This window comes from Aulostomus chinensis, chromosome 16 (assembly GCF_037954235.1).
Source record: "Aulostomus chinensis isolate RoL2024-O1b breed Wild chromosome 16, RoL_Achi_v1.0, whole genome shotgun sequence".
Lineage (NCBI taxonomy): Eukaryota > Metazoa > Chordata > Actinopteri > Syngnathiformes > Aulostomidae > Aulostomus > Aulostomus chinensis.
The window spans coordinates 13,527,361-13,552,564 of record NC_141335.1 but is presented as its reverse complement, the minus strand read 5'-3'; the positions used below and the strand labels follow the sequence as shown (position 1 = coordinate 13,552,564).

General features: G+C 41.0%; 2 protein-coding genes across 4 annotated transcripts in view; one reads left to right on the top strand and one right to left on the bottom strand.

Moving 5' to 3' along the window:
- The window catches only part of wdfy4 (WDFY family member 4), a 44,938-nt gene extending 30,216 nt beyond the window's left edge, over positions 1-14,722 (bottom strand). Inside the window, exons 1-18 of one of the 3 annotated variants that reach the window (XM_086179932.1) lie at positions 13,842-14,722; positions 11,318-11,569; positions 9,234-9,345; positions 8,674-8,798; positions 7,972-8,100; positions 7,692-7,881; positions 6,915-7,104; positions 5,829-5,989; positions 4,599-4,831; positions 4,375-4,514; positions 3,812-4,032; positions 3,180-3,370; positions 1,575-2,278; positions 1,363-1,468; positions 865-1,079; positions 711-781; positions 356-581; positions 6-82 (exon numbers count right to left, since the gene is read on the bottom strand). In XM_086179932.1, the coding sequence (XP_086036058.1) occupies positions 6-82; positions 356-581; positions 711-781; positions 865-1,079; positions 1,363-1,468; positions 1,575-2,278; positions 3,180-3,370; positions 3,812-4,032; positions 4,375-4,514; positions 4,599-4,831; positions 5,829-5,989; positions 6,915-7,104; positions 7,692-7,881; positions 7,972-8,100; positions 8,674-8,798; positions 9,234-9,345; positions 11,318-11,569; positions 13,842-13,862 (3,364 nt within the window). In that variant the 5' untranslated portion in view covers positions 13,863-14,722. The remainder of the gene's footprint in view (positions 1-5; positions 83-355; positions 582-710; positions 782-864; positions 1,080-1,362; positions 1,469-1,574; positions 2,279-3,179; positions 3,371-3,811; positions 4,033-4,374; positions 4,515-4,598; positions 4,832-5,828; positions 5,990-6,914; positions 7,105-7,691; positions 7,882-7,971; positions 8,101-8,673; positions 8,799-9,233; positions 9,346-11,317; positions 11,570-13,841) is intronic. The other 2 variants (XM_086179930.1, XM_086179931.1) reach the window with 2 other exon arrangements.
- A 483-nt stretch (positions 14,723-15,205) lies between these two features.
- Positions 15,206-23,459, top strand: LOC147247577 (uncharacterized). The gene is made up of 10 exons (XM_086180279.1): positions 15,206-15,503; positions 16,467-16,602; positions 16,692-16,802; positions 16,903-17,035; positions 20,125-20,303; positions 20,433-20,506; positions 20,610-20,772; positions 20,876-20,958; positions 21,677-21,867; positions 22,215-23,459. Exons 1-10 carry the CDS (start codon positions 15,374-15,376, stop codon positions 22,701-22,703), a joined length of 1,689 nt encoding a protein of 562 aa, XP_086036405.1. The 5' UTR covers positions 15,206-15,373; the 3' UTR covers positions 22,704-23,459.
- Positions 23,460-25,204: the final 1,745 nt, after the last annotated feature.

The following is a 25,204-nucleotide window of genomic DNA, read 5'->3' as shown; positions in this document are numbered from 1 at the left end:
CTCACCTCCTCCTATTCCACCTGTTGAGATAGAATTAGCAGTCACTCCTTTCACTGTAGCCAGAGACGGCAGGAAAAGGCAGCTGCAGATGGCAGAAACCACATGGATTCAATATATCAATATTTCTCTGAAAATTAAAGCTTTCTTATTCCCAAACTTTAGGTAAGATGAGTATGTAAAATTCTGTTTTGTAATACTGATTATATTCAAAATAATTTACTCTGTTACAGCACCAAATCTATTTATTTATTGAAAAGTGTAGAGCCAAAACAACATGATTCTACAGCAGGAAATGTCTTTTATCTGGTGCGGTCTATTCAAATACTGCATGACTACACAGAAAACAATAATGTACCCATATCCACTCTCACTCATGTCAAACTCCACAAAGGCAGGCAAGGAGGAGATCCAGTGAGATCTTAAGGTGCGAGGTGCTGTCATGGACACCAGACTGATGATCTGATGGGCAGGAACTGTTGAACCAGAGGATTCACTAGGACCTGTAGACTGTAACAGGCTGAATGTCCGCTTTAGTCTCTTTGCTGAAGACCCTTGTGTAGTGTCCGTGTTTGTGCTGTGACCTAGTGGAAACAATATGATGTATTACTGACTTCATGTGAAGCAAATTGAATGCCAAGATATTAGAACTAACATCCAAGAGCAGAAATAATAAGAAACAACATATAATATGAGTGTCAAAAAACAAATACCATTTGGGTGTCTTTCTGGTACTGTTTTGGCTACCAAACACATAAGAGGGTCTCCTAAACACAGAAATTTCCTGAAAAAGATGAGAAATAACCACATATAAGATACAACTTCTTGTGTGTAAAAATGCAGAATGAATGTAAAAACATATCTGACCTAAAGTCTGAATGCGTGATGGCCTGAGAAGAGAGCTTCTCCAGGATACGCGTTACAGGTAAATGAAGAGGGTGGTTTGGAGCAAGCAGAATACTTTGACAGTGAGATAGGAGTGTGGAGATCAGTCCCCCCTCGCACATTATCTGGCGGTTTCGCTCAGATTTGACGACAGTCTGAATGTGGTTTGCCAGTGAGAACTGCACTTCCAAAGAGAGCTGAAAACAAGGGAGAAGAACAATGAATTTTAAATGTGTCTTATATTGGCACATCAACTTTAGTGAGGTAATATGACATCAGTCCTGCAACCTGTAAATGTTGCAGATACAAATTTTGAGACCAAAACTACTGGAGCACCTCAGTTTACTTGTACAGGTGCAGCATCTATGACCAGGAGTGTCCAGCTGACTCTTTTGATGTCAAAACACATATCTATTATGTAAAATGCATAGCTTGGCAGGTTTGAAGGTCTCTGTCACTCTACGGGGCGGAGCATTTTACCTGAGGGTCCTCAGGAGTAAACACTGATGGAAGGAGAGCCATGATGACTCGAATTGCTCCTGGGTGAAGAATAACATGATCACAAGTGAATCCACTGGAGGGCAAGCTGTGAGAGAAGACAAAATGTGAGATTACATAAAAGTCCTCCTCATAGACCCACCTCATCACTGCGAGACGACTTTATTGGTAACGCACTGGACAGATACACCCACCTGAACTGAGACATTGTGGATATGCTGAGCACTGCATTTCTAGATCTTTCTTGTGCGTCCTCCAAAGAGTGCTGGCCTGACGCCATGTGGACAGGAGGCGACATTGAATATATCCCTTCATGCGCTGCTGATCCTTTCAGTTTGTCTTTGTCTCTGTCACATCTACTCTCAGGCTGCAACCCAAAGTTAAACTGAGAAGGACAGTAGGTCCCTGTGGCAAACTGGTCAAGAAAGGAAATCAGCCTGAGACATGTCTGAAGAGTGACGGGCAGTGTGACAGAGGGGAGGGAGGTTCCTGCGGGGGCCTCTGCTAACTCAACAAACTGATGAAAGCTCATTCCTTGAGACTGGTTGTTCTCAGTCTTCTTGGGACAGCCTCCAATCTCGTCATCCCACTTCCCTGGGCCTTCAGTGTGGAAGCAGCCTAACTGAAGTAGTGCCTCAGCAAGCTTTTCATAGAAGCCGCCAGTCTGAAAATGGTGAGCATTCACTGTGTGAAGATGCACAGCAGAGGCCAGGATGTGCAGAGTGAGGAGAATGAGGTCCAGAAGTGGTTTATGGCCAAAGGACCTCCACACCTCCCCCTGAGGAGAGTCAGAGAGAGCTCCCTCCATGTCCACCACCAGAGAAAGCAGTCCAGTGAAGCCGCCAGCTCGTCTGAAAGCATCCCAGCTATTGGGGCTCTCCAGCACCTTCAGCACAGACTGACACACAGAAGAGATAAATCCTTTAGAATCATCAAGGCACAGTTCAGTCTACCAATTACACAAATAAAATTTACCTCAAAGAAAATGATTTAAAGACACTTAGCTTGACACAATCTCTGAGCTTTTAAAGGATCTCTCAAGTCAATTAAAACAACGTAATGAAAAATAGATGAAACATATAGATATATCATAAATCATTTCTTGTAAATAGTTTTTGGAGGTCAACAAAATCACATTAGCTTTATTCAATTTAGAGAGCTAATCCATCAGGTAGGTAATGTGTGAGGCAGAACGCAGAGGGAAATGTGATTAAGTGAAACTGGAGTAATCACAATGGCTCTCAACACTTGCCAACCCAGGTCGGACCCAATCTGATTGCCACCTGCTTTAACCATGTTAGCACAAGGAGCACACACACTCAGAGCCAACATGCACAAACAAGCACACACTCACACACCTTGAATACACATAATATCTGCAAGTAAGTGCTCTTCTCGCTGCCATCTATAAAAACGGACACATACAGTAGGTGTGTAACTTAGTTAGGCTTAATCAGATCTCCGTCCCATTCACTGATCCGATAGAGGTGGTAATCTTCAGCACAATGCTGCTGGCCTAATCAAATCGCTGCAGAGTTAACAGCTAAACCTGTTTTAGCAAATCAATCTGCATTTGTCCATAATGTAATCAGGCTCCCGCATGTTAAGAAAATAAATTCACTAGCTTATTATGTTTTAAGTGCATTACAATTTGTTATGATTTGATGTGGAGTTGGGACTACGTTTACACTTCAACTCAGATTACTGCATCTCTTACCATTTCAGGGTGTGTGTGTGTGTGTGTGTGTGTGTGTGTGTGTGTGTCTTGTCTGAGACTGACTGTGTGTTTATAAGGTTACCTGCAAAAGGTCCCGCTTCAAACTGAGTTCCTGTTGTGTGGAGGAGCAGAGGGCTCCTATGGCCGTCCTCATGAACTCTTCTGGGTTAATCTCAGCAAGCTGCTCCAGAATGCTCAGAGTGGGTCCTCGATAATGATCTTCATCCAAGAAGATCTTTATGTAGGGAACCATACCAAGGTCTCGCACCGACACTGGAACACACATACAAATAATTATAAATACAGTTGAAATCCTTGATGTTATCTAGAATCACAGCTTGCACAGAAACAGTTTTTTTGCAAAATATGATGATGTTTTCTCCTTTTGAAAATGAAATCTCATCACTTCATCCTATTAAATATTCATGTGTAATTTTGTCACCGTCATCACATAACCTCTTGAATTGTGGCAAAAAAGAGGATTTCTGACATTACAGGGATTTTTGATCACCCAGAACGAATCAACACAGTCCCGAGTGTAGAGGTTCAGTTTTCCAAATTAGAAAAAAAAAAAATCATTTAAGGTTTTGCTGAGAAATTGCATCCATGAGGTATAATAAAGGACAAATAAATAGTTGCAGATGGTGAGAGGAAGACATATATTTATAAAGTGATAAAGACCTGAGATACATCTTATGACGTGAATGTGTGTACCTGTGTTTTTGATGGAACGCAGAGTGAGGATGGATACAACTTGAAGCATACAGGTAGTGAGCAGTCTCTCACTGTCCACACATGGTGACGGCTGTTGAGGTCCAGAGACAACTCCGGCCTTCCTGAGGATCTTGGCTCTCCTACGAAGTTCCACCAGCAGCAGCTCCAAAAGACCCCAGTCACTCAGCACCTCCGCTAGCATTCCGCTGCGCACTGCCATCCTACATAATAGAGGAGAAACATCTTATGGAGGGAACAAGAGGAATTAAAAGAGTACCGAGGCAAACTCAGCCAAACTCAAAAGATCTGCCCAAACATTGAGTGGATTCTGTATAAACCACATGCATGGATATCTAAACAGTGCCCATGTCCATGTGCTGTGTGTAAATGAAACCATGACTACTTTTTTCAAAATGGCCTACATTCCCTAGAACAATACTTGAGGGTGTACTTGAATTTCAAATCTCAGTTTGCGAATCCATGTGTGTGCATTTGTAAACTGAGAAGATTTGTCTCTTATTTTTCTTACCCAACCGCAGTGGGGCTTCATAAAAACTGCCTACCTGTGAAAACTTGTAAGAGCCACCACTCCAAAGTCTGTCCCTGCCACCCCAACGGCCAGTGTCCCAGACCAGCTCTGCTTCAGCACGCCCAACACTACCCGTAGTGTCTCATGGGGAATGTAGTTTAACTTGAATATCACCTTTAGGGAACCATAGTGTTCAGTGAGACCGGACAGGGAAATCATAAAAACAAAAAACAGGACTTTGTTATCTAGAAGCCATACCATCTCAAGCATTGAAAAGAAGAGTGTTTGGACAGCTGTTGGTTTACGCCACACACAAGCTGCAAGTTGGGCCATCGTCTGAACAGTCCACTCCAAAAGGAAGAAATTAGCTTGGTCTCTCTCCCATATTGACTGCAGGGTTCGAAGGATCTGACAGCACAGCAGAGAATCCTGAGAAGTGAGCAAAGAGGACTGCAGCAGGTGGAAGGCAGCCAGGTTCTTTACCGGCGAACCTGCAGACAAAAATGTTAGAAGGAAATGTGTTTTAATTTGGCAAAGGATTTATCTATCTATGACAGGTTGCACTGTAGTTTGACTAATAGTACTGCAAAGCAAGGTGAGTCCGAGGTCAATTTAGCCGAAACATGTTTTGAATCAAAGTTCAATTTATCAGATTTTGCTCTGGAAAAGTTCGACAGTCAATCTCATAGACAGATGAAAACTACCAAATTACAAAATACCTTTAACATTAAGCTGAATTTTGTAAGTGAACTGAGTTACATGCACATTGATAGATTAAAAACAAACAACACACCATATATGAATGTGAAAGAAATGTAGCATAATCTGCCTTGATGGAGTTTGTTTGCTATGTTGGATGCCAAAACACACATATGTTTGTTGTGAATAAATATACACCTGGTTAGTAATAGGATTCATTTCCACACTTAAACAAAATTGCATCAGAATCAAATAAGATCAGCAGAAAACAGTCCTCTGTTGGGAAGCGATCTACTCCTTGATGTGATAGATGGCTGCAGTGTGTGTGTATGTTCCGATCAGTCGGTGTGTGTTTATCATGGACACTATTTATGAATGTTGGACAGGGGTGTATGTGCATCTATGATAGATGGCTGGTTGCTGTAGGCCAGTGGTGAATGGATGTGGGGCATCCTAACAGAGTTAGAGAGGAAGCCTCCACTTCATCATCCCCGACATAATCGCCTCAGCTTCCCGTTAAGCTGATGGATGTTGCACGCCGCAGTGGGGTACAGGCAGAAGCGGCAGGGAGTCAAGGTGTGCAGTTTGGGTGTGTTATAAGAGGGCAAAAGTGCAAACAGATGAGCTGCGTTGTCATCTGGAGGCTCTATTCCTGCGCTAAGCCAGGACGTGCTTAGCCATGCAAGTGATGGGATTGCGTTTACATTCACAGTCTTTTCTCATGGACCAATCAGCTGCTGGAGACACAATTTAGAAAGTGTGACCAGTGAATAACAATGCAGGACTTACCTTTGCTGAGGGGTGGGTCAAATTTAAAGCCTGGAGGTTGAGGGCTGCTGACACAAAGAGCCACTTTCAGTTCTGTCTTTCCAAGCAGGGTGAATGAGGCAATGAGAGCCAGCAGCTCCTCTACAGGCTGGAACTGATCCACACTCACATTTTCTTCACAGCTATGATGGTATAATGATAAAAGGAAAATAGTTTGAAAAAAGAAGAAATAAAGAACTCTCTAAACTGATACCTCTATGAGTTCTTTCTTGATATTTCTATCCTTTTCTTGGCTTAAAGGAACAGTTCCAAGACAAAAATCAGTAGGCACATGCACGTTGATTCTTCAGGCTCTGAGTTAAAAAAATCCCGTGGAGGTACAGCAAAAAACCTTAAACAATATAGCTCCTAAAAATATCTACACACACGCACACACACACATATATGACATGTTTACATGATGTTTTTTAGCCTGACAGGCTCTTCATCAGGTGCTGTAAGATAAACAACTGATCAACAAGTTGATCTTTTAGCACCTGATGAAGAGCCCTTTAATGTTTTGAAAGAACAGTTAACATCACATCAGAATCAACATTCCCTAAAAACACCTCAGAGTTTTTGGGAAATATTCTTTGTGTCCATCCTCCAAAGAACCAGACATGATGATTGATACCCATCTCTCTTCCGTACTGCATTCGTGAGCTATGAAAAATAATGCCAACGGTTCCCACCCTCTACCATTTATTGCGCTTAGCTAAGTAGTGGTCAGACGGTTTCTGTTCCCACCCACTAGCATTCATTGTGCTAAGCCAAGTAGTGGTCAGATGGTTTCTGTGGGTCGAAGGTCCCTAATGAAGGGGAGAGAAGGGGATCTATCTTCTTAATTGTCTCTGGGTAGGATGGACAGCAAATGTATTTCTAAGAAAGTTAGCATGTTCCTTTGATATGAGCATGATTTCTGACCAAACTACACCTGAACCGTCATGACAAGTAAGACATGATTGAAGATTTAGAGTGAACAGTCCCTTTGAAAAAACAGACAAAGACTGATATGTTACTCCCCTACAATTTTACCATGATTTTGTGATCCCTCTCTTTTAATCTCACCGTTTCAGAATGTTTTCAAGAGCCTTGTATCCGCTGTGAGCGTCAAACTCATTGAAGAGCGCTGGGTTCACAGGATATGTGTCTTTGATGAAGCTAAACACAGCCACAGCCACTTCAGCTAACAGTGGCCCCGAGACTTCATCATGGATGTGCAACAGGTTCTGAATGCAGATGCGAACGCAGTTCTTACCTAAAAAGGGAGATGTTAGTGTGATCAGTGACATCGACAATGCAAGTGACAAATGAAAGGAATCCATAGATAAATGAGAGTAGAAACACAGAACAGAGGGGTCATTGTGGCAAGTACTAAGTGCAAGACGAGCGCAAATCATGTGTGAAACATCATCGTCTCAGCTTTGACAGACTTCATACATAGCTTTTATGTAACATATGACATCTGAAACTTGTTGACAGATGTAGGGAATCATGCAATAATGCTGGAAAATATTTAGATGTCCAACACAAATTAAAAAGAAATGTTTGTGTACTAGAACATTTGAGTGAATTACGTGTGCTGTTTGAGGCGTCATGTGAAACATATTGCAGTCTTTCTCTCCTCTGAGATGTATCTGGTCTTGTGTCTCAGTTCCATCAACTCATTACAGCAGTAAAAATATCTGCCTGCAAAAATACTTACTGGAATGTAATTATCCAATTTATGTCAAGCCTGTTTTCTAGCATGTTAATACTATTCCTTGTGCATTCTCTCTTGGAGTTGATGTAACAGTGTCTATTATAACCTGGAAGAAGAAATGTTACTTATCCCAGTTGTGTCACCTAGCAAGCTTGGAACTGTGTTGCTTGTCGCTACAGCAGAAACTGCCTTGAGGACGCGGGAGGCCTGATGCCTCCATGAGACACTGGTCTGATCCCAAAGTGATGTGAGCCCAATGATCAGGCACTGCAGCTCCCGAGTCTCTATCAGTCTCTCCACATTGACTGGAAGCCGACAGAGCTGGAGGAGGACCTGAAAAACAGGACGAGTCCCAAGTACAATGAGATGTGACAGCAGGGAGTGTGTGCATGATATAAGTCAGTTACTACTGCTTCTATTCACCTGGGTAAGTGGCTCCTGAAAGCTCTCTTCTACAGCCAAGTTCTCTTTCTTGGCTGGAATGCACACTAGTAGGTACAAACATTTCACCAGAGCAGCAGGAAGTCCTGGACTTACACAAGACAGAATATCCTACAAACACAAACAATATTAGTCAATTCAATGGAATAAATATAGCAATTTCATTTTTCATAACACTACTGACTAAAAATTCCAGTGAAGAAAGCAGTGAGCTAGTTCAGGTAACTGCAGCTACACAGCTACGCTTCATTCCCCTCATCATCTATCAATCACCAGCTTTGGATGTTCATTTATGCTTGAGATCATCTCTCCTCTCCTACCAATTACACACCCTCTACCACCCCTGCGCTCATCTGCAGTGCATTCTTGCGATGAGCGGTTGAAATAACATTTGGATGTATGCACATGAAAGGAATGATGAGCTCGATGACAAAATCTTACTGTTTTCAAAGCTGAGTTATCTGACTGGAACATATATAGTATGATTTTGCAGTTCTCGGAGTGTGATGCATTTGTAAGATGTGGGTTAATGTGTCTCATTCAAGAAATGCTTCAAGGCACAGTTTTGTTCCTACACACTGAATGATTTTTTTTTTTAGCCATTAGTTTAGTCAGTCTGTTTGAAACTCCTTGCACCTAACATTCATTCTGAGTCTTTGCCAGTCTCTGTCAGCGATCACTCACTGAGCTGTCAGCTGTCAGCAGGAACAGAGACTTTAAAAGGAGCCATCCTGGACAGTTTACTGCCTCGCACTCTGTTTCCTCCACCTGCCTCTGGAAGAATCGCACAACCTCATTACGAGCGTCCTCTGAAAACACATAAGATTCAACAAGATCATGTGCTGAGTAACATAGCATTTCAGTTTACAAGTTTACATAGAGAAAACAATATGTATGTTTCAAAACAGTTTAGACTAATAAGCTCTCTCATATAGATCTTGAATAGGAGTGTGTACCTCAGAAAACATTCTGAGAAAGGAAAGTGAAACCTACATCGTGCAAGCACTGCATCAAGAGGGAAATGATCAAAAACAGAACATACACAGATCTAAGCATCAAAGCACCTGGTGTTTACACTTTGCTTTCCCCTTTCAAGAACATGAGAAACAATTATGCTTTGTGAAATCTACAGGAAAAGAATCACAGAACATGAAAAGCTGAAGTCACTAGAGTTGGTTGAAACTCCTTTACCTCTGACATAACAGAGCTTGACTGCATGCTCTGAAATGAGGGGTTATCAGTACCTGCAGGCCTTTCTACTAGTCTGTTGTGAATGTTCGAGATGACAGTGTCTGCTGTGAGAGCTGCAAGTCCCTTCACATCCACCACTTCCAGTCTGCCACCTTCCTCACAGACCTGGAGAGAGAGAGAGAGAGTGAGAAAGACTTTTTACATTGGAGACTGAAACACATGAACACATTGAAAGTTATTTAACGAAATGAAGCATCCAATCTGGAAAAGATGTGTGAAAACCTTGAAGAATTTTGATGTTGTTCACTACAACACGTGCCAGTCTGGAGATTCAACCAAAGATTTTCTCATCCGTGTCAGAGTTTTTTGCATAATGTGCAATACCTACCACAGAGGTTGTGTTGAGTACCTGCTTTTCGAGTTTGAGCACCAGGTTTTTATAAAACTGCCCGTCTGTCTGTGAACAGATTTTGCCAGTGCGATATTGTTGCAACTATGCAGGATGGAGTCATAAAATTAAACTGGTGTGTAATACTGTCAGACAAATGAGTACTTAGTACTCCTGTAATGATGTAGTAATGTCAGTTGAGTACCTAATGGTCTGAACTTAAACTTTTTACAATGTCTTGTATCATCTGTCCCAGCCAAATAAACATGAAATGAAAATGAAAAATGCATTCCCAAAGTGTGGTCCATCGAGCCCAAGGGGTCATTTAAGGTCAGAAGTTTTAGGTTTAGGTCTGAGGTTTAAATGAGATAAGTTTAATTCATTTCATTCCATGTTATTGAGTTTAATTTCAATATAAGAAATCTAACAACAATCAGCATCACAGATTAAATGATTAGATTTAATAACTAGAAATATGTTAGAAATAGATTTTGTAGTCTTTTTGAAAGTTTGGGTTTTGTCCTCTCCTACTTTACTTTTAATTTTAAACTTTTTTCAGCTAATTCTTGCAAATTTACCTTTAGCCTCTTTCCAACTTTTGTGACTGAAATCAAGTGAATATGCTGAGAAAAAAAAATTGATGAGCAAATTAGGAAGATAAAATTAAATTACATACCTAGCAAAAAGTAGTCTGAAATATCTTTAAAATAAGCGCAAACAATTATAAAATTATGCTGTTTTTCTTGCTATTTAATATGTCAGGGGGAAATGTGATTGGCATATCAGCAGAAAAATAATACAATCTAAATGAAATGGCCCTAAAAACCCATGTTTTTTATCATTCAGTTAGCAAAGAAATATTGAAGACTTGAAAATAAAACTTCATTCACAACAAAATTATTTCCATATATTTATGACGTCATTAGCAAATTGATGGAATGCCACCCAAAGTGCCTCCAGATAAGAGAGTCCCTGTTAATCAAAATCAGGGGTCTGCAGCTTATTGAGTGTCAGTTCTCTGTATTCATTAATTGAATACTTGCTCTGAAAGTTTCAGGTCTATTGGATTTTCACATCAAGGTGCAGAGAAACAATGTAGCTATGTTAGAGTTGATCCCCGCTGCTTTGGTTGATGCAACATTATAAATATAGAAGCCAGGTGTTGCTACATGCACTTTTCAGGTTCATAAGAGGATATTGCGTTTCACCGAGTTAGCTGTTCTTAAGTAACACCCTACATTCTGGTTAAATCTCTGGTCATGAGGGTTATGCGTACACACGCATGCATACACACACACACACAACCAGAGGGTTATTTAATGAATGATGTAAGCCCAATCAATGGTGCTATTAATACACAGAAGAGTGACTGCTTTCATATAATGAGTTTGTGCAAGGATAACAAAGGTTTCTTCATTCGTGTGATGAAACTCAGGCAAGATGAAGATGAACTTCCTCTTTTTGTAATTCATCAAGGCAAGGCCCCAGGTTATGTAAATCTAGGGTGTTTCGTGTGACATGTGAGCCGAGTTTAACCACAGACCACTAACACGTTTCTTACTTGGGCTGTGTTGGGATCAGACAAACATGTTACTACCACCTCACTTTAATTGATCATGCGTTACATTTCCCAGAGAGTGATGGATTAGAACACAGTTCCGCATGAAATTCTCCAGCCACAAAAATGTATGATTCCAAGATGGATTTAGAGTTTGACTCTAAACATGTCAAAGTCTCAGTCGTCCATACCTGAATGAAGAGCGGCAGGACTTTGACAAGATGCCCCTCTCTCTGCTGTGAAGGAACAGGGTTGGTTCTGGTGTCCGAGCAGTCATGAATTCCCAGCTCCCTCAGTTGTTCTCTTAGCACTTGTGGGAGCTGTGGATCTTCATAAGAACCCTCCACCTTCTTTGTCTTTAACTCCACAGAGACAGATAACTCCCCTGAAGCACTCAGCTCACCAGTTTCTTTGTTGATCCTCTTTCCTTTCACAGTCTGGTCCTGAAGGGAGCAAAGAAACAAGAATGAAAAAAACACCCTTTTTTAAGAAATATATGCCCTTGATTAAAGTTCTGTACCAGTTCCTGGATAAAAAGTTGTACCAAAACAAAACCATCCTCTCTTACGCCAGTGCACACTGACAGATAAATCACCACAGAGAAGGACCACCAGTCATGTGCCCCTCTCATTATCAGCCTTGATCAGCATGATACTATTGATGTATAATACAACACTTGGAAACACATTATGGGCATGAATGTCACCTTTGTAAGTTAAAGTCCTTTCTAGACTGTGGAATTTGAGGATGTATGATCCCAAATTGATATCAGATCCATCCATCCATTTTCTTCCGCTTATTCCTGTTAAGGGTCATGGGGGGGGGGGGGGGCTGGAGCCTATCCCGGCAGCTTTCGGGCGAGAGGCAGGATTCACCCTGGACAGGTCACAGTCCATCGCAGGGCCAACACATATAGACAGACAACCACTGACCATCACACCTACGGTCAATTTAGAGTATCAATCAGCCTCGTCCCCTCTTGATGTCTTTGGACTGTGGAGGAAGCTGGAATACCTGGAGAGAACCCACGCAGGCACAGGGAGAACATGGAGACTCCACACAGAAAGATCCTGTGCCTGAGCCGGGACTCAAACCCAGAAACTTCTTGCTGTGAGGCAACAGTGCTAACCACTGCACCACCGTGCCGCCGATGGATATCAGATATCGATCAGAAACTAAAGTGGAGTCAATCTCTCTTTCACCAAATCACATAAACGCAATAGTGAATTATTTGTGACATAAATATTGTCCCCATGGGAGCGGCATAGCTTGGGTTAGAGTTAGGGTACCCAGCCTCTCCCCCGAAAGCCACTATGATAGGCAGTGACAGGATTAGCGGAAGAAAATGGATGGATGGATAAAAAAAAAAAAATCAATTGTTTGATGTTGGTACCTTCTCCAATAGTGGATCCTCCAGGATCATTCTTTTTTCAATACCAATGAAATTCTCTTTTAACCAAATGAAAATACATGACACTTCATCATCAGTGTCACAACATGGAAATATGAACCACTTCACCAAAATGGGGTGCAACTTTGGCCTGTTTCAACTTGTTTGTTTGATGATGCATTTTTCCAAACAAGGCAGTTTTACAACATTAAAAATAAACGGCACTTCTGAGATTTACTCCTCAGGTATTGAATAATGAGGCATCTTTTATAATTAATATTGTTGAAGCGATGTGATTCTGCCACAAAAGTACCAAAGTTCAATTCCCAGCCCTACACTGTACTTGGTGCAGTTTGATTTTTTTTTGTAATGGAACTGAATTTAATAAGAAATAACAATTCAGTCAATGTATACATTTATTGGATACATGATGTTTTCAAAAGTTACAAAAGCAATGTTTTAGGTGATGTTGAATGATCGCTTTCCACACAGACATAATTATTCACTGTTGTTGCATTAATGCTCTCTATTGGCTGATCAATAAAGCTCACTTATCGGTATCCATAATAAAACTAAAAAAGTTAGATTTTTTTTCAGTCACTCACCGGAGGGACTTTAAAGGAGTTTGGGAAAACACAAGGGTACACAGGCAATGTTTTACTTTACAAAATGAAACACATGTGACACTGATAAAGCCCAAGGATGTTTTCTCGATATTGCCTGGAATATTATCTAAAATATAATGTGTAATAACTCGTGTACAGTCTCGTCCGGCACACTCAAAAATGGAGGTGAGTCAAGAAGAGCTTGCTACTTACAGATACAGTTTGGAAGAATGTCCTTCAAAAGTATATTTGTTCTCTGAAAAGTACAATATTGGTCTTCAAGAGGACAGAAATGCTTCTGACCAACAAAAAAGGAAAAAACTGTGATAGCAAACTTTTACAAGGGTCTGGTGATGTAATGGTAAGAGTTTGTCTGAGACCTGACAAGACTATTGTTTCCTCATTACAGGGATATAATTCTGACTACATTCTGTTTCCTCAGACACTTGAATTACTAAGAGGGAACTGATGCAATAGAATCAGTTATTATTAAGGCAGCAGCACATCAGATTCCTTGGAAATACATGAATACTCTGATGTGTCTACAAATGAGAACCCTCTGTTAGTGAATGTGAGCATGTGAGAGAGCAAGCATCCACTCATTCCTCACATCAGGAAGAAGCAGCACCCAGTCACACATACCACAAAATCTGCTGCCTGCAACATACTTTTCAGAATTGAGTATCAGACACAACACACGTCTATATCCCGTGTTCTTACCTGCGTTTGTGTTAGAGCCATGTGGGAGTTTCCAATCACAGGTCACGGGGCTGTGCTTTTATTCTCGTTGTTGTCCATGTCAGGAGGAGGAAAGACAAGTGTAGACCTGCTGAGACATGACTACTGTACTGTGCAGGCCCTCCTGTTAAGACTACTAATCTGCACCCAGCCGACTGAACTTTGAACAAGCAGAGTAACTCACATCAGCTGGCCTCGGTCATGTGCCTCTCAACTTCCTTAGAGAAGCAGAAGTGAACAACTGTTGTTAAGCTGGTTGGATGGGGCCCTCCCACAATCGCTCAGTCAAGCATCCCATACTTTTTTTAGACATGTCATATCAGGCTGGCAAATGAAGTCAGACATGATTCACCTAGCGCAGCTGCAGTCACACTTTGTTGCACCACTAACAAACATTAATAGAACAAACCTGGAACTGGAACACATTACACCACCTGGAACTGAATCTATTCCATTAGCCTTTGCGTATGCATTTTTGTTTTCAGTCAAGCTCCTCTTGTGCTTTTTGTGAGTGATGTCCAATTAAGGAACAAACAATATTTAATGATTTAGCTAACCAAAAAAACAAATTATTTTGGTCAAAACTAGTTGTAGCAATTTTAAAAAAAACTCGTTGTAGTTTTAAAGTAAAAACAAAAACAAAAAACAAAAAACACGAATCTGCCACCACTTCCTCAATTCGTCAAAGTAAATGGAAATCACTTATTCACAAATCACAGCATCGTCACAAACATATATAAACACCGCCATCTTGTGGAATGTAGTATAACAGAAATAGTGACAGATGTTATAGCGGTCAATAAATAAGGAAAATTAGACACAACCCGCTACGACATACTCGTTTTTCACTATGAAGATCCATTACCAGGTTTATCTTAGTTCCCGAGGTTCTTTCCTCTACTGGTACTGTTTATATTTACCTCGGTGGCACCATTTCAGACTAATTGGGCTTTAGTTACAATCAAACCCAAGGCCAGGTTTCATGCAATGCGAGGCCAATCAAATAGCCAACACTCAGGCCATTTTCTCCGGGTGATAAACCACAACGTTTTTTTTCAAACTCCATTTGCAGTGTGTGCTTCTTAAGTTACTCGTTCCTACATTCACCACCAATAAACCTGACAAATTTGCTGGATAATGTCAGGTTTACTCTCAACCTTGTTACAAATTTTTCTCCTTCACCTCGTATGAACTAACCACAAAAACAGTTTTAGCTGTCAAGCTAATTCTTCTGCCAACGTACTAATAATAGGAACACAACATGTTTTCCGGAGTTTGGTGGCGTCACTAATCATGTGCATGGCTGTAGCCAATCATTTATCCAGGGCGTGGTCTGCCTCAACCCTTTCTGCACAATGTGAGAGCCCCGGTACACAGCAGCGAAATATGATCTCTCTTCTCCCCTTGCGTTACTGGGAAGAAGTTTAACGTTGTTTTTAGTTCCCTATCAGTTGTTCCTATTTATTTGCTTTTATTTTCGAAATAAAACAGCCCGTTTCTTCTCTCCTCCCATAATGATGCACCCGATGCCTGCAGGCACCCTTGATGGTGGCGGCGGAGACATATTTGACTATATACAGAGAGGAAATGTTGAACAGTGTATAGTCTTCATTCAGAATGACCGGGGAATCCTCAGGCAGAAAGGTAAGAATGAATAACAGCTGGAAGTGTACACCTGGACTGGCTATATATGATGTATTTGGGTGAAACTACAGGCCACCGTTACTTCCCCTTGTACTGTTAACAACAACATAGTAATAATATTGAACGCCTATACTGTTTGAGTCAACTATAGCTGAGCTATGGTGTTTAGTAGGCGTTCACCCGAGGAACAAGAATCCCGGTTTTTCGTAAATATATGATCATTTTGGTCCATTGTCTTTGTAAATGTTTGAAAGCATCATATTCACACACGAGAGAAAATCCCAGTTTTTCTGAATTAGCAAGATACATTTTCATGGGGAAAAAAAAATTCAACCCATTTTCTCTAAATTAATATATATAGAAGTATATTGCATGCATCCCTTGAGGAACAACAACATCCTTGGTTTATTTCTTATTCTTAATCAGACAAATTGTCATGATTTAAATGTGCTGTTTTCTTCTTTTAATTAGCTAGTTTTACGTACTGATAAATGGAAATATTTATTACATTGCATTTTACTGAGGAAAAATAATAATAATAAAGAAGAACTACAGTTTTTGCGAATAAAACTTATCTAGTTCGGAAGATTTTCTTTTCTTGTGTGAATGCTATATGAATGCTACATGCTTTAATACATACAATTGTTTCTCTGGTGAATGTAATACACTTATAAATTATAGTTTCAAACTGTTTTAACTATTAAACCTTACAATGCTCCAGTGTCTGTTGGAGTGATTTTGTCCCATTACGAAGGTGAAACACAATCCTGCAGGGATCTATCAGATCCTGTGACAACACAGCACACACCATTTGTGCCAGAGAGAACCCAAACCCAGAAACCCAGAGTGTTCAACAGGCTGATTGACCATACATCTGTGTCCAGCTTACATTATGTGTCACAAGGGTTGTCTCAAGGTCAGCGTCTTCATAACTGACTGATGTGTATGTTTGTCTTCATCCAGGCTGGGGCGGTTTCACCCCGCTCCACTATGCTGCCCTTCATGGAAACCGCGCCCTGGTTGACCTTTTCCTGAGTAATGCAGCTGACCCTAATCTGACATGTGATGCAGGACAGACAGCCTTTCACTTTGCATGCAGGTTAGTAGTTATCACTACTTTAGGTTTTTGTGCAAACATCTTCCTTGCAATGCTCTTCTTGAAGCTGTGCAACATTTGGCAACTTTCAGGCAGGGAAACATCTACATCATTCACCAAATGATGAGATATGGAGCTGATTTACGCCTCATAGACCTGCAGGGGAAAACATCACTGCATCATGCTGTCACTGGAGGTAACATGTGAGTGGAGCAAACATAAGATTTATTTGTTATTTGTTGACAGTGTCACAACAACACTTTCACAACTGAATATTCACTGCACACTCACGCTCTTCCCCAGTGTTGCAGTGCACTACCTGTGGGAGACTGGGATGTTCCAATTCACAGATGCAGACATGTACCAGGTGACGCCTCTTCATCTGGCTGCATCCACCGGCAACACAGATGTGGTCCGCTACCTGCTCAGAGACCAGGTGTGACTGGGGTGACACTGAGACTGAACACACACACATTATTTCACAGAGATGAAAGTTTGTTACTGTTATATGAAGATCAGTCACTTGTCTTTTGAAACAAAGTTGTACCTTTGGTTTTTTAGACATACAAACTTGCATGTGGCAGCTCAGAAAATAACACCCATACACACTGTCTATAGCTTGTTCTACTTATTCCATTTGGATGCAAGTCAGATAGATAGATAGATAGATAGATAGATAGATAGATAGACAGATAGACAGATAGATAGATAGATTGATTGATTGATTGATTGATTGATTGCTTTATTCATCTCCAAAGGGAAATTATGTCATCATAGCAGAATACAATAAAAAATACAATAGAATAAAATAAATATGGAATAAAATAATAATGTAGAAGAAGAGTATAAACAACTAAAAGAATAGGAGAAAAACACATTAAAAAAAACACAAGATAAATAAAAGATAAATAAGTAGGTAGACAGGTCTCCGAACTCATTGACCATGATATCTGTTTTCTTATCATAATCTGATTAGAAAGGCTAGTGGACAGTGAGATAGCATCAGGACAGCTAAACTAATGCAGGTATCTCAGAATCTATAACTATATTCCTATATACTATACACATATTTACAGTGGATAAAGTAAGTATTGAACGCGTCACCATTTTTCTCAGTAAATATATTTTTAAAGGTGCTACTGATATGAAATTTTCACAAGATGTTGTTAACTACCCATGCAACCTACACATGCAAAGAAATCAAACCTTAGCTGTCCATAAATTATGTATTAAAAAATGGAATGACACAGGGAAAAACTATTGAACATGTGAAGTAATGGAGGCGCAAAAAGGCAACCGGAACAGACCTTCGCGACATTATTGTCGCAAAAACATACTGATGGCAATGTTTAAAGAAGGATTTCTAAACTTCTGAGTGTTCCAGTGAACACTGTTGGGTCCATAATCCGGAAGTGGAAACAAAATCATTTCACCATTAACAGGCCACGACCAGGTGCTCCTTACAAGATTTCTAACAAAGGAGTTTAAGAGAAGAATTATCAAGAGTTGTCCATGAGCCAAGGACCACTCGTGGAGAACTTCAGAAAGACCCGGAATTAGCAGGTACAACTGTTTCAAAGGAAACAGTTAACAACACACTCAACAGCTATGGCCTGTATGCACGCTCACCACTCAAGACTCCATTGTGGAAGAAAAAAATGTTAAAGCTCGTTTAAAGTTTGCTGCATAACATTTAGACAAGCCTGTGAAATACTGGGAGAATGTAGTCTGGTCAGATGAGACCAAAACTGAACTCTTTGGATGCCGTAATACTCACCATGTTAGGAGGTCAAATGGCACTGCACATCACCCCAAAACCACCATACCGACGGTGGAGTTTGGAGGTGAGGACATCATGGTGTAGGGCTGTTTTGGCACAGGCAAACTTCATATAATTGAAGAAATGCAGATTGTGATGTGATGTAATATACTTTCGTAATAGGTTGGACATTTCAGCAAGACAACGATCCCAAACACAGCCAAGGAAACCCTCGCTTGGTTTCAAACAAATGAAGCTGCTGGAATGGCCCAGCCAGTCACCTGACTTGAATCCAATCGCAAATCTATGGACAGAACTAAAGATCAGAGTTCATAGGAGAGGCCCACAGAACCTTCAGGATTTGAAGACTGTTTGTGCGGAAGAATGGGCCAAAATCACACCTGAGCAATGCATGCAACTAGTTTCTTCATACAGGAGGAGTCTTGAAGCTGTTATTACCAACCAAGCCTTTTGTATGAAGTATTAGATAAATTGAAGTCAGTGTGTTCAGTACTTTTCCCTGTGCCATTCCATTTTATTGCACATAATTTATGGACATCTAAAGTTTGATTTCTTTGCATGTGTAGGTTGCATGGGTTGTTACCAACATCTGGTGAAATTTTCATGTCAATAGCACCTTTAGGAATATATTTACTGAGAAAAATTGTGACGCGTTCAATACTTATTTTACCTGCTGTATATACTATGTACTATATGCCTTTTTTTTCCCCTCAGGCAGCAGAAAGACTGTTCTCTTACAGGGGGACCTCTGGGTGTGCATCCATCTACCTTTTCATACCTATCCTGTTTGCTTGAATTTAAAATTTCTTTACTGATTTCAATTTACCTCATGGTGGGGCTTATTTAATGCATTTGAATACAACACTCATTCGAAGGTACAGACCAAAACAAGCAGATGGAGACCCTCGACAGGAGGTGGTCCTTGTCCAGTCCCAGATAAACTCTGAAGCAGTTCATTTGTGTGATGAGCGGCACGGCCGAACCGAACTTCAAGTGTATTCTGCGATTTGAGCCTCGAGGGCTCCTGTAACCAGGTGTACTTTGCATGTTTGGACATGTCCAACTGTAACAGTTTTTCCAGAAGACAAAGGTAGACAATGCCTGCAAAATCTAGTCTGAACGCAAGACTTTCTTCCTGTATTTATCTCCTTCCATCTCTCTGACACATTTCACCAAATCACAGTGAACATCCTCCTGATGTTTGTAGTGAGTTATTTGAGCAGAAAATAAACCATACTGTGGAGGAAATAGGACCAGAACACAATCTAGAGGTGTGAAAATACCCATATTCTCTGTCTCAGCCTCTGCATTCCTCCCAAGGATGCCATTTGTTTCCATCATGACTATTCTTGTTCATGGTTTCCCAATGGTAGAATAAAATACTAAATCAGTGCAGGGCCCCCTTCTCAGAAACTCAAGAAGTTTAATTCATTCTGTGAGCACCTCCTCTATAACTAAGACTGTGCACTTCTTTACCTGATCTCTTGCACTTTGCCTTATTGAACTGATTTAGTGCTTAGCCTAGGTTCTCCATCTTAATGCAGATTGTGAGGTGATGTAATGTACTTTCCTAATTTGCTGATGGCAGTACTTTTTTAAAGTTTGCATATCTTGTTAGATCATATATGAATCAACATTTATTAATGCAAGAGGGACTGGATTCTAATACAAAGACGCTATACTTCAGAAAAGGACAAAGATCAGCAAAGATAATTTTGCAGTTTACTCTCCTATTTGCTTCTCAGAGGTGTGCTGTGGATGCTGTTGACCAGCAGGGGGCGACAGCACTTCATGTTGCAGCAGAGAGAGGTGGCGTGGAGGTGTGCTGGGCACTGCTGCAGAAAGCAGGGTGCCGACTGCTCCATGAGAAGAACCACAGCGGCCTGACACCACTGGAGCTCAGCAAGCAGGGAAAGACATTCCGGTGAATGTTCCACCTGGCAGCATCTGTGGGGAAAAGCCTGAAGAGCTGCCACCTGCTTTGGAAAAAAATACCATTAGTACTAACAAATCCAGTATTTTGAATATATTTCTGTACTGTGTGTTTTTGTAGACATCAGCAACTCACCAAACTACTGAGTCGCTACATCAATGAGCCAATACACCACAAACCCAGAGAGTCTCATGGTAAATATTACATCCTTCAGTTGGTCATTTGTGTTACTATGGAAACAGAGTCATGTGTTCAGCTGTTTTTGTTACGTTTTACATTTTTTTTGTCTTTTACTAGTTTTGTTCTATTGGACACTGTTGTTTCCAAGTCTGAGCGGAGCCGCCATTCTGCTGACAGCAGCCATGTTGGGAGGTTATAGCGGGCTGACCTGTGGCTTGCTCTTCCCCTGGCTGGCTAGAAGTATTTTCACGCAGTACCACCGCATGACCACCTACCAAAGGTTTGACTAATATCATAGCATGTGTGAGGTATTTGTCACTCACTCAACATATTGTACTGTTTGTTATATCTTTTTATTCAGATAGCAGCTGTCTTCCTTCCAGGTTACCCAACCCCATCTACCTGGGAACCCTCTTAGCTGGCATGCTCCATTCGCTGCTTTGCTTCTATGGAAGAATAACGCCTAATATCCTTCACAAAATAGTGTCTGCTGACATAATATTGTGTTTTGTCTTTTCAAGCAGGGCACTATTTACATTAGTCTTTGTGTCAAACTGATTGATTGAGAGAAAATGTATTTGAAACATACAAATATTGAATGAGAACACTAATAACAACCTGAGTCTGTTGGCGGTAACAAAGGTTCTGTTAGTGGGTGAATTACCCAGTATGCTAGTAACAGCAGTTTCCCAGTTGCCACCATTGCATCTCACTCAAATTTTTGAACAATTACGATAATTTTGCTCTTTAGTAATCATCTCCACTCAAAAAAAAAAAAAGGTCCAAGTTTCTGAAATTTTATTTGAACTTTTATGCCTGTGCAATTTTTTTTTTTTTTTTTGAAACATGAGGCTTATTTTGCCCCACTATTGATGTGAAACTGTGACGGTTATTTGGGTTAAAACCTTGAACCCCAAACCCAACTTAAAGTACACTGGGCATGATGCAAGTTGTTGCTGTATTTCTGTAATTATTAAAGCCTGTCAGACTTTTCATGAAATGACCCAATGCCCAGTTTTCCGTATGTGATGAGTGAACATCAGAATTGAATTGAAATGACACCATACATTTTTGATTTTGGACTTTTTTCTCATGTCCTCAACTGACCAGTACTTAGCTTGAATATACCCTCTAGCTCAGGGTAGATTTGATCATAACCAAAGTTTGTCCTTAACTTTGTGAACGTGTGTGGCCAACCAATGCCTTAATCCAGGTGTCAATGGTCCACTTCTCTCTAGTGTTTGGTTTGTTCTGTAAGGTTCTGACACAGAACCCTGGGACACTTGGTAGAGCAGATGCAGATCCTCGCTTCTCCTGTATCGCTGACCTGGCAGAGAATAACCAGAGCCCCCAAAGATTCTGTCCATACTGTGAGGTAAGACATCCTCAGCCATGATTCCGTCTTCAGTGTGTCTAGCGATTGATTTTTTTTTTTTACATCTAGTTAGATCTGGACATGGGCGGGTAGGTCGATCACCAGCCCTCTCCACCTGGTCACAGCCTGGGAATGTCTGCACAACCTCTTTTTTTCAGTATTTACCCTTCTTGATATGTCTCAGGAAGTTAATTAGCATTGTCTGTGCAAAGCTAAAATAATGAAGGAAACACAAACAACTCTTTGCTTTGGAAAAGGTTGTCAGTTTTAGTCAAGGTACCTTACAAAAGTTGGATTAGTTATAACTAGAATGTCACCCGTCTTCCTCTGGTTTTTTTGCCTTAAAGCTGTTCCAACCTGACTACACAAAACACTGCAAGCTCTGTGACGTGTGCATCCAGGACTATGACCACCACTGCCTTTTCCTAAACCAGTGCATCGGCTGGGGCAACCACCGCCTCTTCCTCTTCTTCATCCTCTCCATGGTGACAGCCCACCTTCTCTTTGTGGCCACAGCCGCTAGTTACTTGTACAACAAAATGTCTGCCAACAGTCACAGTTTGTCGCTGTGGCTAACACTGATGGCGGAGGAGTTCTGGGTTGTGGTTATGGTGATTATGAATGCTTTGACACTCCTGTGGGAGGTGTGGCTACTGACGGAGCAGTTTGATGCCATCGCAATGGGAACGACTACTTACTTCAGATACTGTGAAAGCTCTGCGCAACAGAGGTCTTGTGGACAGCGCTGGGTTACTGTACTGGCGTTTCTGCTTGAAGGACGGAGACGGATGGGCAGAGGACAAACGAGAGAGGACAAAACTGCGATAGACATTTAAAACTGTCTTGTCTTTGCTATTGCTCACTTTACAGAAATAGTGCGCACTGAATTTTGTGATAATAGCTACTTCATATGTGCCACTTTAACATGTTGTATTTGAATGTAAAATTTGGTTGTATTTTACAGTGAGCTGTAGTATAGATTTGTCCACAAGGTGGCTAGCAAAGACTTAACTTGAAGTTTTTAGTGTCCTCACAGAACTGTGTTACTAGTGAACTGTGTTTTAGCAGAGAACACTTTTGTTTTTTTATCTTAAAAGCTAACATCTTCTTGTCTTGGTCTACATTTTTATCATAAATCAAAATGGTCATAGTTGAAGTTGCTATGATGCTAGAACATAAGCAAAAATCGTGATTAACCGGTGATGATGGTTAAAAGACTTTGTTCCCTAATATAATGTCTAATTTGCTCCCAGTCATGCTGCTTCCTCTGCTCCCACTAATGGGACATGCTCTGTTCATGCCTTTAATTACACACACTCATTTCCTATCTGTCCCTCCGCGCCATATTTCTAGATAATAGATGATGTCCCTTCAGAGGCTGGTCTGTCTGGATAATGTGAGCGGCTGTTACATCCTATTTTTACTGGCTCATATAGGTGGAACCTGTCTGCTCCCCGATCAGGGTCATCGACTGCCCATTGTGTGAATGCTAATATGTTTTACATGTACTAATGTATTGTGTCTTTGGGATGATACCTCATATTTGTGCCATGATGAGGATGTTTGTTTTTTTTACGCTGTAAGAATTTAATAAAGACAAACTCATTTATAATCCAATAATCTTCTTTCTATTATCTCACAGCTTTTACGGTCGGATGGATATTTTTCAGAAATGTTCAATACTTGACACGAATACCTAAACGACTGTTTATTAGGGCCTGACCCTGAAGGTACTTCAGGTGAAGACCCTATTATGTTTGCTCAGCAGATCAACACATTAGCAACACATTAACAGCACTACAAACACACACTAAACAGTGTCCCAGCCCCCCCCCCCCCCCCAACACCCATGAGGCATCTCGGCCAGAAGGCCTGGAGCCGGTTTTCACATACACACCCATTCAAAACCTGGTACTAGACTGTTCTTGCTGTTAATGAGCGCGCGCAATATGCATATAATGCACATAATCTAATTTCACCCCCTGAACATGCATGAAATATACTGAAATTCGGCACACTTGTCCGGTCTGCCTAAACATTCACTAATAAAAAATAATAAAAAAACAAAAACACCACAAAAGTCTATAGCGCCACCAACGGAGCCACACAACTAAAAGATCCTTTTGGATAATTTGCAGCACTATAACTCCTCCCAAGAATGTCCCACAAACATGAGACCAACACCGTTGGACTCGTCTCATGAAGACGCAAAATTCCTACACTCTCACCCCTCACCTATCTACAACACAATGTCCACAAATTGGACAAAACTGTCAAAATCAGGACTTTTTTTACTCCCCGAACAAAATCTATCTCCTCCTAGGGCATTAATGGTATCGCTTCCAAACTTTCACACATTACTCTCCCAACTGTGCTGATAAAAAGTTACTACACGTTTTTATATGAATTGCTCGGTTTGGATTTTACAAGCCCTCAAAGCGGGGGAGACACGTTTCACGCTTACAATAGAAGCCTATGGGGAGACCGTGTCCTCTCAGGGTACATACTGTCAAACAAACGCTTCTCACGTCTACACCATACATCCCACAGCTTTAAAAAACACACCACTGCATTCCTGACAAAAATCCCCACAAAAATATGATATGTGTCACCTTTCACCAACGTATGCCGACTTATTCCACTTTTCCACACTACAATTCTGTTGATCCTCCTCTCTCTGCTCTCACTCTAGCACAGATCAGAGACAGAGCAGTGGGGCAGGGGTTCTTAAAGGGCCAGCTCTCAGCGCAGCTCTCACTCTAGCACAGATCAGAGACAGAGCAGTGGGGGAGGGGTTCTTAAAGGGCCAGCTCTCAGCTCTGCTCTCCACTCTAGCACAGATCAGAGACAGAGCAGTGGGGGAGGGGTTCTTAAAGGGCCAGCTCTCAGCTCTGCTCTCTCTCTGATCAGACTCAGGCTTCTATCTGCTAAACTACAAGGAACTACAGATTTGGCAAATACACCGTTGGGTTCTGGCCGGCGTCAACGACGCGGCCGCAGGACGCGCGGGGGCTCAGGCCCTCACAACGCTGCTTGCAGCTTTATTTTAACACTGAAATCCATACACTGATGTTATGAATCTTTGGCTTCATTATGGTAGCCCTTGGCATTTTCACACACTCAGATGCAACGTTTTGTAACATGTAATATAGAAACTGATTTAACTTCCTCTCATAGCAGCTTAACAATATTAAAAATGAACCGTAACTTACTCCTCCTTTATTGAATTTGAATGGTAAGGCAACTTTTGATTGTACTGAAGTTCTGATACCACTTGCTAGTCGGACAGCAATAGACTTTTTAATATCTCTTTAGATAGTTAAAATATTTGCAACCC

What these genes read in the sequence shown, in the direction of transcription:
- LOC147247577 (XM_086180279.1), top strand. Translation starts at nt 15,374, where the DNA reads ATGATGCACCCGATGCCTGCAGGCACCCTTGATGGTGGCGGCGGAGAC. An exon ending in GGGAATCCTCAGGCAGAAAG is followed by an intron (nt 15,504 to 16,466) that starts GTAAGAATGAAT and finishes GTCTTCATCCAG; the next exon opens with GCTGGGGCGGTTTCACCCCG. An exon ending in GCTACCTGCTCAGAGACCAG is followed by an intron (nt 17,036 to 20,124) that starts GTGTGACTGGGG and finishes TTTGCTTCTCAG; the next exon opens with AGGTGTGCTGTGGATGCTGT.